The 16,737-nt window shown below is 46.4% G+C and overlaps 1 protein-coding gene across 1 annotated transcript; it reads left to right on the top strand.

Moving 5' to 3' along the window:
• The first annotated feature begins 10,609 nt into the window (after positions 1 to 10,609).
• Positions 10,610 to 13,489, top strand: LOC136654221 (C-type lectin BpLec-like). Its single transcript, XM_066631150.1, has 5 exons — positions 10,610 to 10,676; positions 11,555 to 11,646; positions 12,158 to 12,298; positions 12,504 to 12,618; positions 13,422 to 13,489. The coding sequence occupies exons 1-5, from the start codon at positions 10,610 to 10,612 to the stop codon at positions 13,487 to 13,489; spliced, it is 483 nt and encodes a 160-aa protein (XP_066487247.1).
• The last annotated feature ends 3,248 nt before the right edge of the window (positions 13,490 to 16,737 follow it).

The raw sequence follows: 16,737 nt of genomic DNA, 5'->3' as shown, positions 1-16,737 counted from the left end.
CAACAGGGACCAAATGGGTATACCTGTGGACTGGGCAAAAATGGGTTTAAAAAGATTTTTACTTACTTCTTCTGTGCTATCTGGTTCTCCTTCCCCTTAGCATGCAGCCTGGACTCTATCAGCTGCAATGCATGCTATGGGCTATACCCTATGAACTTGAATCTTTGAAGTCCATGGGCAGGGCTCATCAATATCTCCAATATCTGATGCTTCCTCCTTCATGCTGGATATCTCTCAATGTGCTGGAGGTAGTGAAAGTGACACATTCTCTGTGCTGGCTATCCTTTGGCCCACTCAACTGAACTCGACTGCAGCTGGGCTCTGGTTGCATCAGGAGGGTGTTCTGAGGGCCACAGCCTCCCCAACCTTCTAAATGTCAAAAAAATCACTTCCTGGATTTCCTGGAAAACCTGATGAGGCCTTAGAAGGCTTTCTTGGGCCAGGGAGGTCAACCAGACCCTCAGAACATGCTCCAGAGGTTTCTGTGATGTACTGGTTCTGAGGGATTTACTCCTGTATATTTAAGCAAGCTACTTGTTAAGTGGGAGAATGGGAGTCCATTTGAGTTCGTGCTTTATTTCTGTGGTGAGTGTTGGTACTTGAAGAAATTCTGGAAATTTGAGACCATTCGTTTATTCATTCATCTCAGTTTCATCTCTAATGTATTTATTTAAATTTTATATTAAATTTTTTTCTTTCTTTCAATACCATGCCAGATATCTGATGTGGCCCTCTGGCAGGAAAGTTGGAAGTGCCCTGACTTTGAGATATCAAGCTCCTTTACCATTCCCCGTTGTCTCCTCTGTTCAGTGTATCAACCTCGTACTTTAATGTAGCACTTCCAGTGTCCCATACGTCCTTCTGTATTAAAGCATCACCTCTTTTCAAAGGCTCTGAAACCATGTAGCTTTGCACCCTCTGAAGCCTGCAGGAACCTGCTCCCTGAGCCATGCAGTCCTTCTCCCCAGCGCACTCAGGCACTCATCTTCTGATGCTCTTCTCCTGGACAAGCACATGTGGTTGACTGCTCGGCTGGGAGCATCCCTGGTCTTTCTGAGTGACTCTTATACAGACCCTGAGCAGACATGGTACAGTAGCAGGAAGAGGCAAATGTCTCAAGAAAATCCAACTGACCTGTGAGGAGGAGGAGGAGGAGGAGAGGAGGAGTGCAAACATACAAGACATAGTCTCCTCCCCCAAATCTTTCTCTCCTCAAATGATTTCTCTTTATCAAAAAAAGGGGGAGTAATGAGGCTTTAGACAAGCGAAAGATCTGATAGGGTGTTGCTTTGCTACGTTGGCTTCCTTGAGAGTTGTTCTGCAGAAAACCCAGTGCTAACTTCCTCTTCTCCACACCATGGCCCCCCAAAATGAGACCCAAAGCCCTTTAGTCCTCTCCATTTAGTCCAAGAGTATGCATTTACATGGAGAGTAGAAATGAGCCCCGCTTTTCTTCCTTTCCTCAAGGACAGCCATTTTCAACCACTGTGCCATAGCACATTGCTGTGCTGCGAATGGTCTGCAGGTGTGCCCCAGGAGATTGGAGGAAGGTCATATATTAATAGGGCCATTGAGGATGTGAGGCCCCCACCAGCAGCATGGTGTGCCTTACCAATGGTCAAAAAACTGATGGTGTACTTTGACCATTTTAGCACCTTCTCAGTGTGCTTTGAGATGAAAAAGGTTGAAAACCACTGCTATAGCAGGACTACTGGACATCAGTAACAAATTATATACAATAATTTGTATGTATGTATATACACTGTAAGAAAGAGAGCAAGGCTGTGACTCATTTTGATAAAGAAGCTATGCATTTTTGCTGAGCTTTGTGAGTTTGGCTTCAGGTAGCCAACTGCATGAGGCTAGCGAGTTCAACTTAACACCTAGGAAGGTGAGCCAGGTGTAAGGGCCTTTGGTTTTTGAATGGGCTAGAGGGACCTTACGTTCAGCACCGATGGAGGAAAAGGCATCCAGTAAGAAGTTTTATTGTCTAGAACAAAAGGGGGGTGGTGTTATTGCAGGCTGGCTACAGAGAAAATTCACTGGGTGGAAAAGGGCTGGCTTCCCCTCATTTAATTATTTGTTATTTTAAAAAATGTAATTATTTAAAATTATTTATTTTAATTTGTAAGGGTAAGTCTTGCCTTATGAACCTTATAGAATGGATTGAGAACTGGTTGAAGACCAGGAAACAGAGAGTGGGTGTCAATGGGCAATTTTCACAATGGAGAGAGGTGAAAAGCAGTATACCCCAAGGATCTGTCCTGGGACGGGTACTTTTCAACCTCTTCATAAATAACCTGGAGATGGGGGTGAGCGGTGAGGTGGCTAAGTTTGCAGATGACACCAAACTTTTCCGAGTGGTGAAGACCAGAAGTGATTGTGAGGAGCTCCAGAAGGATCTCTCCAGACTGGCAGAATGGGCAGCAAAATGGCAGATGCACTTCAATGTCAGTAGCTGTAAAGTCATGCACATTGGGGCAAAAAATCAAAACTGCACATAAAGGCTGATGGGTTTTGCAGCCTAGAAAAGAGGTGCCTGAGGGGGGACATGATTGAGACATACAAAATTATGCAGGGGATGGACAGAGTGGATAGAGAGATGCTCTTTACACTCTCACATAACACCAGAACCAGGGGACATCCACTAAAATTCAGTGTTGGGAGAGTTAGAACAGACAAAAGAAAATATTTCTTTACTCAGCATGTGGTTGGTCTGTGGAACTGCTTGCCACAGGTTGTGGTGATGGCATCTGGCCTGGACGCCTTTAAAAGAGGATTGGACATGTTTCTGGAGGAAAAATCCATTACAGGTTACAAGCCATGATGTGTATGTGTGACCTCCTGATTTTAGAAATGGGCTACGTCAGAATGCCAGATGCAAGGGAGGGCACCAGGATGAGGTCTCTTGTTATCTGGTGTGCTCCCTGAGGCATTTGGTGGGCCACTATGAGATACAGGAAGCTGGACTAGATGGGCCTAAGGCCTGATCCAGTGGGACTGTTCTTATGTTTTTATGTTCTTATGACTTACTCCTGGGTAAGTGTGGGTAGGATTGCAGCCTAGGATTGTTAAAAATTTTCCTACTGGATGATGTCACCTCCAGTCATGACATCACTTCCGGTGGGTCCTGACAAATTCTCATTCTAGAAAGTGGGTCCTGGTGCGAAATGTGTGTGAGCCACTGCTCCAATTCACTGAGTGCAAATTGTCCACACAGGTAGGGTGGGGGGAAAGGGGTGCTGGTATCTGGAAACCCCAAGTGAAAGTATCAGTCAGGTAATTGTCAGCCTTCTTATTGGAGAGCAATTCCAGCAGTGTCAATAAGGGGGAAGCCTAAAGGGTATGACCCCCTTTTGGGCCAGAGGGTTGGCTTGGCGTCTGCCCTCCTTTTCTCCCTGATCCACCCTGTGGCCTGGGGTCCTGCTTAGACCATCCCATTTTTAGCATTTTTGTCCCAATTACTGATTTGGGGATTCAAGTGCCATTTGAAAACCAAACAAGTCATCAAATGTTCATTTATGCAAAAGGGAAATCAGCTTCTTTTCTTCTGCCCAGCGTTGGAGGAAAAATGTTTCTGAGGACCCTACAAAGTGCCATGTTGTCATTTGCAGCCTTCTAGTCTTCACGGTTTGGGTGTTGCCCTGCTTTAAAACACTTACCCGACTTCTGTGGTCAAGGAGGTTTCTTGAGATTTCTTGAAGATCCTTGAGCAAGTGAGGCCGCAGAAGGTCATTTCACAAGCCATAGCAGTAGCAAGGAAAAATGTGCAAAACTATCAATTTATGTGCACATTTTCAGGACTGAGAGCCACGTAAACCTTTCCATCTTTGCAAACAAGTTCAAAACATAATGAGCGGCTGTGGTGTAGCTAGCAACGAGCGGAGGGTCGGTCCGACTTAGGTGCCAGCCTTGGGGGGGTGACATCACAATTGACCAAAATCGCTAAAATTGTGGTTTTTAGGAATACAGGTAAAGCCTTGTTTTACACAAATTTTTTATCCTCGCATTTGACGCAACACGAATGGCCACTGCAAATGAGAAGGAATGTGCTGATCCCTGGAGAAGGGGAAAATGCACCCCTTTAAAATCAGTTTAAAAAACTGAACAGTCCTTTAACAATAGCCTCCTTAATGAGAGGGGTGGCAGCTGGCTGACAATCCATCAATCCTTCTCTCTCCAAGTGACCCCTCCCTTCCCCCTGAGCATGTGAAAGAAAGGTAATCACTTTGCATTGATGAAGGGAGGGATTGAGTGAAGCGCCTTTGTAAGCCCTTGCAGGATGACTGATTGATGGATTGTCTTCTTAATGACTCTTATCTTACATCACGAAGGTCAGCAAGGCTGTTTTTAAATCACCAGAGCAAAGAAACTTTGTTTTTTAAATGGATTTGTTATAGTGCGTTTTTTGCCATCCACGTGAATGCTTGGAACAGAACCCATGCGAATAATGAGGCTCAACCTGTAATACCATCATGTCATATTCCATTCAATGCTGAATTTACAGCTGAATGCAATGAAAAAATTGGAGTGAAATATCACTATTCTATCAAAAGTTATGGCTAAAAAACCAGAAAACAAAAAGACATAGAGCCCTATGGAATGTGAGCCGTATCACATGTTTACTCATGAGTAGGTGAACATGCCTTAGTCCATTGGAAAGGGCAGACTGAGAGGAATCCAAGAACACCAGAACAGTCCTGATCCGATGAAAGCAGCCCCCGAAAAACACCTGAGAAGGAAGTTCCCCCCTCCAAGCTGATGAATGTATTGAGCCCTATGGAAAACAAAACTAAGCCTTGCGAGTAAGCAAATGTGCCTTGGCTCATGGTCAGGTCAGGCAAAGGGGACTGTGAGGCTACCAGAGTAGTCCTAATCTGATGAAAATAGAGCTGAACAAAAGGGTCCTCTCCTGACAGGTCCTCTCTTGGATTGAGAACTGGTTGAAGACCAGGAAACAGAGAGTGGGTGTCAATGGGCAATTTTCACAATGGAGAGAGGTGAAAAGCGGTGTGCCCCAAGGATCTGTCCTGGGACTGGTGCTTTTCAACCTCTTCATAAATGATCTGGAGACGGAGGTGAGCAGTGAGGTGGCTAAGTTTGCAGATGACACCAAACTTTTCTGAGCGGTGAAGACCAGAAGTGATTGTGAGGATCTCCAGAAGGATCTCTCCAGACTGGCAGAACTGGCAGCAAAATGGCAGGTGCACTTCAATGTCAGTAAGTATAAAGTCATGCACACTGGGGCAAAAAATCAGAACTTCACTTAGAGGCTGATGGGTTCTGAGCTGTCTGTGACAGATCAGGAGAGAGATCTTGGGGTGGTGGTGGACAGGTGGATGAAACTGTCGACCCAATGTGCAGCGGCAGTGAAGAAGGCCAATTCTACGCTTGGGATCATTAGAAAAGGTATTAAGAACAAAACAACTAACATTATAATGCCGTTGTACAAATCGATGGTAAGGCCACACCTGGAGTATTGTGTCCAGTTCTGGTCACCACATCTCAAAAAGGACATAGCAGAAATGAAAAAGGTGCAAAAGAGAGCGACTAAGATGATTACTGGGCTGGGGCATCTTCCTTATGAGGAAAGGCTATGGCGTTTGTGCCTCTTCAGCCGAGAAAAGAGGTGCCTGAGGGGGGACATGATTGATATATACAAAATTATGCAGGGAATGGACAGAGTGGATAGAGAGATGCTCTTTACACTCTCACATAACACCAGAACCAGGGGACATCCACTAAAATTGAGTGTTGGGAGAGTTAGAACAGACAAAAGAAAATATTTCTTTACTCAGCGTGTGGTTGGTCTGTGGAACTGCTTGCCACAAGGTGTGGTGATGGCATCTGGCCTGGACACCTTTAAAAGGGGATTGGACAAGTTTCTGGAGGAAAAATCGATTACGGGTTACAAGCCATGATGTGTATGTGCGACCTCCTGATTTTAGAAATGGACTACGTCAGAATGCCAGATGCAAGGGAGGGCACCAGGATGAGGTCTCTTGTTATCTGGTGTGCTCCCTGAGGCATTTGGTGGGCCACTGTGAGATACAGGAAGCTGGACTAGATGGGCCTATGGCCTGATCCAGTGGGGCTGTTCTTATGTTCTTATGTTCTTATGACTTACTCCTGGGTAAGTGTGGGTAGGACTGCAGCCTAGGATTGTTAAAAATTTTCCTACTGGATGATGTCACCTCCAGTCATGACATCACTTCCGGTGGGTCCTGACAAATTCTCATTCTAGAAAGTGGGTCCTGGTGCGAAATGTGTGTGAGCCACTGCTCCAAACCATTCACTGAGTGCAAATTTTCCACACAGGTAGGGTGGGGGGAAAGGGGTGCTGGTATCTGGAAGCCCCAGGTGAAATTATCAGTCAGGTAATTGTCAGCCTTCTTATTGGAGAGGAATTCCAGCAGTGTCAATAAGGGGGAAGCCTAAAGGGTATGACCCCCTTTTGGGCCAGAGGGTGGGCTTGGCGTCTCCCTCCTTTTCTCCCTGATCCACCCTGTGGCCTGGGGTCCTGCTTAGACCATCCCATTTTTAGCATTTTTGTCCCAATTACTGATTTGGGGATTCAAGTGCCATTTGAAAACCAAACAAGTCATCAAATGTTCATTTATGCAAAAGGGAAATCAGCTTCTTTTCTTCTGCCCAGCGTTGGAGGAAAAATGTTTCTGAGGACCCTACAAAGTGCCATGTTGTCATTTGCAGCCTTCTAGTCTTCACGGTTTGGGTGTTGCCCTGCTTTAAAACACTTACCCGACTTCTGTGGTCAAGGAGGTTTCTTGAGATTTCTTGAAGATCCTTGAGCAAGTGAGGCCGCAGAAGGTCATTTCACAAGCCATAGCAGTAGCAAGGAAAAATGTGCAAAACTATCAATGTATGTGCACATTTTCAGGACTGAGAGCCACTTAAACGTTGGAGGAAAAACGTTTCTGTGAACCCTACAAAGTGCTGTGTTGTCATTTGCAGCCTTCTAGTCTTCATGGTTTGGGTGTTGCCCCATTTCCAAACAGCTGCCCAACTTCTGGGCTCAAGGAGGATTCTTGAGAATTCTTGATAAAATAATGCCACCAAAGCTCATTTCTGCAGGTTTCTCAAATCTGTTATTTCCCTCCACTTAAATGCAATTGCCCATTTCCATCATTCTAGTGGCAATCAGTATGTCCCTGCTGCCCTTCATATATTCAAAACCAAAATTCTCTCTCAACTGTTGTATGGTGCCCCCATTTGGATAGAGGCTGCAATTCAAGATCTGGATCCAGTGGCAGCCTCCTTCCTTCGTCGAATCCTGCGGGTTCCCAATATAGATTATCTACCCTCATGCTCGAACTAGAGATCCACCTCCCCTCTACCATCGCGTGGTCCCTTACCTTCAAGTTCTGGCTCCACCTGCATTTAAGTTCACATTCTGAGTCCCTTTTGCAAGATTTATTAAACGACTATTATCTTTCTAAGTGGTTTAAACTTATTGATTCCAATCTTCTATCATTAGACTTGTCCCCCGAATCCCTTGCAGACATTAAACTTCAGAGGGCCCATTCAATTATCAAATCCAAACTTTGGGAATCTGAATTTAACCAACTCTCTTCCAATCTCAACCCCACTTGTTCTCCCTGGTTTTTTGGGCCTTCTCCCTTCACTTGGGCGTCTGCTCAACTACTTCAGTACGTTAATTAACCCTAGTAAGAGTTGAGCGTTTATGCTTGCGAGATTTAATATCATTCCATCTGCTGTTCACTTTGGCAGATTCCTTAATATTCTGCGTGACCGCAGATTATGTCCCTTTTGTTCTCTTGAACCGGATACAGTGGTCCATATATTATTTTGTTGCCCGGCCCACCAATCTCTCTGAGATCAACATCTGAAACCCTTGCGGTCTTCTCTCTCCAGTATTTTTATTGATCCCTTACATGCCCTTTTGAGTGACACCTCGGCGAATGTTACCATTGCAGTAGCAGAATTTCTTTTCGCAGTTTCTAAGTTAAAACCCCCACCCTGATCTTATATCCCCCCTCTTGTTTTCTTCCCTTTACCTTACCAATCCCTTGTTGTGGTTTTTCTTTTTTCTCTCTTTGATAATGTGGCTACTGTGTTGGCTATTGCTGTTATATTGTTCTTAATGCCAATAAAGGTTTATGTATGCAGAATAGTGATATTTCACTCCAATTTTTTCATTGCATTCAGCTGTAAATTCAGCATTGAATGGAATATGACATAATGTTATTACAGGTTGAGCCTCTTTATTCGCATGGGTTCTGTTCCAAGCATTCTTTGCTCTGGTGATTTAAAAACAGCCTTGCTGACCTTTGTGATGTAAGATAAAAGTCATTAAGAAGACAATCTATCAACCAGTCCTCCTCCAACAGCTTAGAAAGGCGCTTCCCTCAGCCTCTCCCTTCACCAATGCAAAGTGATCACCTTTCTTTCACATGCTCAGGGGAAGGGAGGGGTCCGCTGGAGAGAGAAGGACTGATGGATTGTCAGCCAGCTGCCCTCTCTCTCTCATTAAGGAGGCTATTGTTAAAGGACTGTTCAGTTTTTTAAACTGATTTTAAAGGAGTACATTTTCCCCTTCTCCAGGGATCAGCACATTCCTTTTCATTTGCAGTGGCCATTCGTGTTGAGTCAAATCTGTGTATAAAAAATTTGTGTGTAACAAGGCTGTACCTGTATTCCTAAAAACCACAATCTTAGTGATTTTGGTCAATTGTGATGTCACCCCCCCCAAGGCTGGCACCTAGGTCGGACCAACCCCCCGCTCGTTGCTAGCTACACCACAGGCGCTCATTATGTTTTGAACTTGTTTGCAAAGATCGAAAGGTTTACGTAGCTCTCAGTCCTGAAAATGTGCACATAAATTGATAGTTTTGCACATTTTTCCTTGCTACTGCTATGGCTTGTGAAATGACCTTCTGCGGCCTCACTTGCTCAAGGATCTTCAAGAAATCTCAAGAAACCTCCTTGACCACAGAAGTTGGGTAAGTGTTTTAAAACAGGGCAACACCCAAACCGTGAAGAAGGCCACAAATGACAACATGAATGTGTTGCACAGGAAAATAGGAAAAGTGATTGGGGCTGGCTGGTTAGTGGCCCCTTTAGGCCCTGCTTCTGACCAACCCCAGGTTGCTCTTCTGGGTATTTTCCCCAAAAACACACCTGGTATATTCTGGCTTATTTACCACTTGTCTTTCCCAAAAAGCACTTCTGTCGAAATTGTAGGCTTTTCCAGTTTCAGAAGTTGAACAAGTGCTGTTTCGCTGATGTGTGCAACCAATCATGGATGCTGTCCCACCCAGCCCTACTTTTAAAAAGTGCTAAGAAATGACACATTTTCCACTTTTTTAAAATGCTAAGTGACACATTTACTACTGTTTTAAATCACACCTGGATTTAGCAGAAGATGGGCTGGATGTGTGTTTGAAAATAGCTCTCACGGAAGCCACCCTGCTGAAGCCACCCCTTTCCACAGTGGAGGGAGAAAGGAACTGGCTCATCTCTACTCTTCAGGTAAATGCAATCCTTGAACAAGAGTGGAAAGGACCAAAGGGCTTTGAATTGCCTTTTTTGGAGTGGTGAGATTGGGGAGGACCACTCTCAAAGAAGCCAACATAGTGAAGCAACCTCCTATCAAATCTTTTGCTCAAGTGAAGCCTCTTTACCCCACCCTTTTTATTGCTAAAGGGAAATCAATCAAGCAGAGACCGTTTTGGGTGGGGAAGAGAATATGCCTCACATGCCTGCTGCTTGGTTCCTTCTCTCCTCCTCCCCCATTTCCTCACAGGGCAGTTGAATTTCGTTGAGGCATCTGCCTTTTCCTGGTATTGCACCATGTCAGCTGAGGGTCTATATAAGAGTCACCAAGAAAGACCCAAACCATTGAGGAGGCTCTCAACTGGGTAGTCCACCACATCTGCCTGTTCAGGAGAAGAGCATCAGAAGGTGAGTACCTGGGGAGAAAGACTGCATGGCTCAGAGAGCTCAGGGTTCCTGCAGTCTTTAAAGGGTGCAAAGCTACATGGTTTCAGAGTCATTGAAATGTGCTGATGGACTCATGCGGAAGGACTTATTGGAGGCAGGAAGTGCTACATTAAAGTAAGCGGTTGATACACTTAACAGAGGGGACAGAGAGGAATGGATAAGGATCTTGACAAGGATTCAGAACAAACACCTGCTTCTGAACTTGGGCTTCTCAGGGCCTCTTCACACCTGACTCTTTTCTGGTGTACACCTAAACATATGAACTGCAAATGTATCAGGCACTGTATCAGGTTTGTAAATACCCGTCTCAGAGAGGTGTGCCTGATGGGAGCTGGGATTGGCTGCTGGGCTGCCCTTCAGGAGCGTATTTGAGAGGAGGCTTAGATTCCCTGCCAGAGGTTTCAGCCTGAAGTGGCCTTTCAGGGGATTGCTGGAATGTCTCTGTTCTCTCCTAGCTGCACTGTTTGCAGCTGATATGATGGCAATGACACCTCTCAACAGTGTAACTTTTCCAAGTTTGAATCCAAAACTCATGTGCATTTAGAGCTGCAACTTCTTGTCTTGGATGCTGCCATTCACTGAATGTCTTCTTACTGTACTTCCCCTCCATCCTGCAGGGAACAAGAAGATGGCTCTTCTGACTTCCTCTGCCTTGTGTCTTCTTGGGATGTTGATCTGCGGTTCTTTCTTGGGAGGTGAGTCCATTGAGCAAACCCTTAGGTTGACTTTACATTTTGAAAGCCACACAGGGGGAAGAAGAGAACTCTTCTGTCATCGTTTGACCACCAGAACTGGAAGTGGGGATAACAGAGAAATCTTAGTTGGGTCTGACTTGTAATTAGAATAAAAACAGGTATAGCATCTTGAAAGGCTGCTAACCCAGCTAATCTGAAATTCTTTGGAGTGAAGGAGTAGAATTGGCTCCTCTGCTGCCCTGGGCCACAGGATCGCAACATTCTTCTCCACCCCCAAGAGGAGAGTTACCTCTCTATTGAGCCCCGCACAATTTCTGTTGAGCCTCCCAAAGCCTTCTGAGGCCTCCTAAGGGCTGATAAACCCGTACTTCATGTTTTCCACGAGAACTGAGATTAATGCTTAACAGCTCTCTGAAGGCCTTAGCAAGCTTTTGGAGGGTTGTAGATGCTGCGTAGGGCCTCCCAGGCCCTCGGAAGGGGCTGAAGGGTGGATGCAGGGGGCAGCGGTGGTGTGATGGGAACAGCAGGTACAGTGGTGTCACCCCCACTGGCCGCACAGGCATGGCACCGCATGGCTTTTGCCCCTCTGACTGTCCAGTACCACCACTGTATAGAAAGGTCAAAGCTGGGGAGACAAGTGGCATCATGAATTGGTCTGACTTGTGGCAGAATTCTTCCCCTGGCATGGAATTTGGGGACACATCAGGCACGGAGCAAAACAGGATACAAAAGCCTTTCCAAATGGAATTCCACAAGACTGCCAATTTCGGGATGGGGGTCACGGGATCCTTTTCCTTTAACAGGGGACTTTAAAAGCAAATGCTTCTCATTGCACTGTCCACTCTTGCTTTCCTTTCCACACTCCTGTCTACATGCAGCCGAAGCTCGGAGCTGTGAAAAAGACTGGATGGAGAACCACGGCAACTGCTATGCGTATTTTGATGAAAAATTGACCTGGAGCTATGCTGAGGTAAGAAGCATTTCTGACCCAGCCAGGAGAGATGCCATGGTTGGCCTGTGTGTTTGCTTCAGGGGGCCAGGAAAAGAAAGAGAACAAATGTTTGGATGGTATGTTTGTTAGTGAGGTTACAGAAGAAGAGCCCTCTTTAGAAATTATCTTTACTATGCTGATGGAGTCCACAAGTGGCTTCTGAAGGATCCATTCAATACCCCCACATGTGTTGCACATGTTAGTCTGCCTGCCTCTTCCCACATACAAGTGTCCAACTGCAGAAGAAATGTGGCCTGCAGGGAGAGTTTCTTCCCATGTTTACAACTTGGTGGCATTCTCAAGAACCTTTGCATTCCCCCTCCCCACCTGGCCTAGTTCTAAGCACCCTGAGAGATCTTCCAAAGGGAATGAAATTGTAATTGACAAGCAATCCACAGAGCTCCTTGCTCAATTCTCCCAATCGAAATGTCTTCAAGATGGGAAACAAGGAGAATGGAGGTAACGTTCTTCTCTTCCTCTCCCTCTTCAGATTAAGTGCCAGAGCTATGGCCGTGGGGCCCATCTTGCCTCTGTCCTCACCAAGGCAGAGACTTACTTACTGTCTGGACACATCACCGATTACCAGAAAAAACATAGTAATGTCTGGATCGGACTCTATGATATTCTCCAGGTGAGCATCACACGTGTTGCATTCCTGATGATCGTCCTGTGAAGTGTCATTTCAGCCTGCACTGAATCCCACATGCTACTTCTCCCATTCTTGTGGTTCTAGTCCTCCTCTGCCTTTGTACCAGTGACACCCCAAAGGTCTCTTTCTCTTCCTGGGTCCTTCTTTTTCTTTATAGCATAATGTGCCTTGCTTCATTTGCTTACAGAATGGGAAATGGAGGTGGTCTGATGGAGCCTCTTACAAGTACACGTCCTGGCTGAAAAATGAGCCCAACAATCTTGACAACTCTGAGTACTGTGTGGAGCTGAGAGTTGACACAGGTAAGCAAACTTACTTCTTAGTGTCTGAGGAAGGATTCTGAAATCTTAGGGATCCAGGAATCCCTAAGGTACAGTTTGGAGGGTCTCTACCTGCAAGTCTGACTTTGATCTACTGATTGACCTCTGAAGACTATGTCAGTGAAATAATACAAGCCAGAAATCCACAGCTAACCTGCATATTGGGCAGCCCAATCCTGTGTGGGCCTTTTCCTGCCAGAACTGGTGTTCTGCCTGTTTATGGTCCTTTATGGTAGCTGGAAAACAGGACATGCCTCACTGAGCTGGTCTGTTTCCGCAAGTGGTAACAGGCGAACATCCGTGTTTGCTATATGTCCCTGGTACTAGTAAGTCAGACTGGGGTGTGGGATTGGGGGAAGCAGTGAGAGGGTGGAAAGGGTGGGAGGGAGAAACAGGGAGAAGATGGGGCAGGATGGGAGGCAGATCAAGGCCTAGAAGAGTTTGGTATTGGTGGCAGCAGCACCAGCAGTATCCATGATGAGAGAATCCCAGAATGGAATAAGGATTGGGAAGTGGGAAAATGAAATGGGAATGGGAGACCTCTTGGTTGGCATTCTGAGAGCCAAAACTAGAATTAATCTCCACCTCTTTTCCACATGTGCCCTTCCTACTCACTTGGAATTTCTCCTACTATTTTTAGAACAACATCAGCAGCCTGAGTTCTAGGATCAGGTGTTTGGAATGAATGAAAGCAAAGTATCTTATTGGCTTCCTCCATTTAGGCAAAACATGGTTCCAAAGAGAGGAAAACAGAAATAACTTTTCTCCTGTCTTTTGCATTTTAGCTTTTAAGGAATGGAATGATGCTCCCTGTGAAAAACGCAATGCCTACATCTGCAAGTACAAACTGTAGAGCAGGCTGTAACCCCAACTGTGCCTGCTGGGATGTGAATGGCTCCGACATGGAGGGGGTTGCCTGTCTCGATCGGTGTCCCTCTGATATCGCTATGTTCACAAATCATCTGGCAAAGCAACATCCAGCTCCCATCAGCCTCTTCAAAATGCCATCCCGGAAGAGCTGGGAGTCCCTGATCCCTTTCGGATCCCTTTTCTTCACTCCAGCACAGTGTCAAGTTAATAAATATCTTCTTCTGCATGCATTTCTGGTGTGCCTCTGCCGTTCTTCAGGGTTCATCCATTCCCCTTTTGCAAAACTAGATGCAAGGGAGGGCAGCAGGACTTCTGCTCCTGGAATACAGTATTCCATGGGGAGAATTTGGACTGGTGCAGTTTCTCACAGTCCTGTATGACAAGCTGCCCATGCCCTAAATCCTTCTCCTTCACATCTGCTCAAAGCACTGAAATCAATTAACTGTACATATTTATATCCTGCCGTTCTACTAAGAAATCTGCAAAGCTACTTTGTCTGGCAGTCATCCTAAAGTTCTCTAGGGCTGCAATCCTGCACAGGAACGCACTAGGAGTTGCTTATGAGTAGACCTGCCTATGTCTGTGCTGTTAGAACCCTATCAAAGGATCATTTAATTACAATGTGATTAATTAGCACAGTAAGTCTTCTCTAATGACCCACAACCGTCCCCCTACACCCTTTAAGCATCCTTTATGCATGCTCTCCCTCTCTCTCTCCTTTTCACCCATTCTTGTCTCTCTCTCCATCTTTCACTGTGAAACCAAACAACCGCCACACTGAATCCAGGAACACATCTTTGCTTTCTCTCAATGCAACAAACATGGCATGGAGGTATTTTCAAATAAATATACAGACATTTCTGGTGTGGGGTTGGTGTTGGGTTGCCCTCTGGGCTTAGGTTAAGGTGGTGGCCTTGTTAACAACTCCGGGCTAGGGTTGCCAAATGTCGAGGTGAGGGTGAACTTGGGTATTGCGTTGATCTCAGACTAGGCTTGGGGATAGGGCTACAGCAGCCAGGTAACAGCACTCCATCCAGACCCTGGCTCAGTGGGCTGGTCTATGAAGGTCAGGGGCCTCCGTTCTGCCTGGCCACTACCTTTCTACTGGACTTCTTTCCTCTTTGGTAGCAGTGCTGCTCAATGGAAAAGCGGTCCCCATTCAAACCACATCTTTCCAGTCTACCTTGGCACTGTGTGTAGTCCACCTTGAGTGTCCCCTGATCATGGAGGACTGCATGCGGTGCCCAGACAGAACAGTAAGTTCTGCTCACTGGGCAGGCGGATTCAACAGAACCCTGGATCCAGCACCTGGGCCATGGTTTCAGCAGCCCTGCTCTTGGGCCTGCATGTTTTTATATGCCCACTCTTTTCTTTGGGGGTCACCTCTTCAGGACATCCAGCCACACCAAAAGGAGTTCTTCTGGGGTCTCTCCTCACCCCAGCCCCTCCCACCTGCCTCACCCTCCTTGGCCTTTTCCAGCTAGTAATGCTCTTTGACATCTGCTGGTGCTGGTGCATGAAGGATGTGCTGAGATTGATCCCCACCCAACAAGAGGAAGACCCCAAAGGAAAGAGTGGACATATAAACACATGGCAGGCAAAGAGGAATGGTTGGCAACCTTCAGTCTCCAAAGACTATGGTATAAGCGTACAGCACCCAGTATTTCCAGGCGGTCTCCCATCCAAGTACTAACCAGGCCTGACCCTGCTCAGCTTCCAAGATCAGACGAGATCAGGCATGTGCAGGGTAACAGAGGAATGAAGTTCAGGAGAAGATTAGCAGCCAGGCACAATTTCTCTGTTATTCCCGCTTCTGGTTTTGATGGTCAAACAATGACCGAAGGTTTCTGCTCTTCCCCTCAGTGTTGCTTTCAAAATGTGAAGACAACCTAAGCGTTTGCCCAAGAAGGAAATGCAGATCAGGATCCCAAGAAGAAAAAAGGCAGAGGAAGTCAGGAGAGCCATCTTCCTGTTTCCCTGCAGGATGGAAGGAAAGTTGAAGGCGTTCAGTGAACGGCAGCAGCCAATGCATCCAGGGAAAGAAACCGTAGCTCTAAATGCATGTGAGTTTTAGATTCAGACTTGGAAACAAAACACCTTCTTGAGGTATCAGTGCCATCATGTCAGCTGCAAGATTTGTACTCATAGCAGGTCCGTGGGTTTGACCCCAATGGGCACAGGCTGGTGCCCAGCCCTAGCCTGCCCTGTTACAGGCTATGAGGTGGCCATCAGTTGCACCAGACAGGCTTGCACAGGACCACGAGCTTGACCCACAGTTCTCACTGGGGGATACACCAATCCTACATGGGGTTGTGAGCTGCCTTGAAATGCCCTATGAATTATGCCTAGATACTTGATGAGGGTTCCTGCCTTGCCAAATTGCATTTGTAACACATTGGCCATATATCCATACAGCCAGCTGGTCCACTTTTTTTTTCTTTCCTATTTTTCTTCTTCTGATAACCCTTTCATCCCAGACAAGCTCCACCTTGTGGGGAACCAGCTCAGGCTTGGTGTTGTTGTTGGCAACATTCAGTCTCGAGAGACTCTGGTATCGCGCTCTGAATGGTGGTTCTGGCACAGCGTCTAGTGTGGCTGAAAAGGCCAATTCGGGAGTGACAATCCCTTCCACACTGGGAGCAAGTGTAGTCTGTCCCTGGTCTGTCTCCCTGGCTATGGGCCTTCCTTCTTTGCCTCTTTGCCTCAGTCTGTTGGCCAAGTATCTCTTCAAACTGGGAAAAGCCATGCTGCACCGCCTGCCTCCAAGCAGGCCGCTCAGAGGCCAGGGTTTCCCACTTGTTGAGGTCCACTCCTAAGGCCTTCAGATCCCTCTTGCAGATGTCAGGCACTCACCTTCTGATGCTCTTCTCCTTGACAGGCAAATGTGTTGACTGCTCAGTTGGGAGCCTCCTCAGTGGTCTTGGTCTTTCTCAGTGACTCTTATATAGTGACTCAGCAGACCTGGTTCGATGCCAGGAAGAGGCCTCAAGAGGCCAGGGTTTCCCACTTGTTGAGGTCCACTCCTAAGGCCTTCAGATCCCTCTTGCTGATGTCCTTGTATCACAGCTGTGGTCTACCTGTAGGGCGCTTTCCTTGCACGAGTTCTCCATAGAGGAGATCCTTTGGGATCCGGCCATCGCCCATTCTCACAACATGACCGAGCCAACGCAGGCGTCTCTGTTTCAGCAATGCATACATGCTAGGAAATCCAGCTCGTTCCAGGACTGTGTT

This window comes from Tiliqua scincoides, chromosome 5 (genome assembly GCF_035046505.1).
Source record: "Tiliqua scincoides isolate rTilSci1 chromosome 5, rTilSci1.hap2, whole genome shotgun sequence".
Taxonomy (NCBI): domain Eukaryota; kingdom Metazoa; phylum Chordata; class Lepidosauria; order Squamata; family Scincidae; genus Tiliqua; species Tiliqua scincoides.
The sequence above is the reverse complement of the archived record's forward strand: the minus strand, read 5'-3'. Positions and strand labels throughout refer to the sequence as shown.

What these genes read in the sequence shown, in the direction of transcription:
- LOC136654221 (XM_066631150.1), top strand. Translation starts at nt 10,610, where the DNA reads ATGGCTCTTCTGACTTCCTCTGCCTTGTGTCTTCTTGGGATGTTGATC. An exon ending in CTGCGGTTCTTTCTTGGGAG is followed by an intron (nt 10,677 to 11,554) that starts GTGAGTCCATTG and finishes GTCTACATGCAG; the next exon opens with CCGAAGCTCGGAGCTGTGAA. An exon ending in TGACCTGGAGCTATGCTGAG is followed by an intron (nt 11,647 to 12,157) that starts GTAAGAAGCATT and finishes CTCCCTCTTCAG; the next exon opens with ATTAAGTGCCAGAGCTATGG.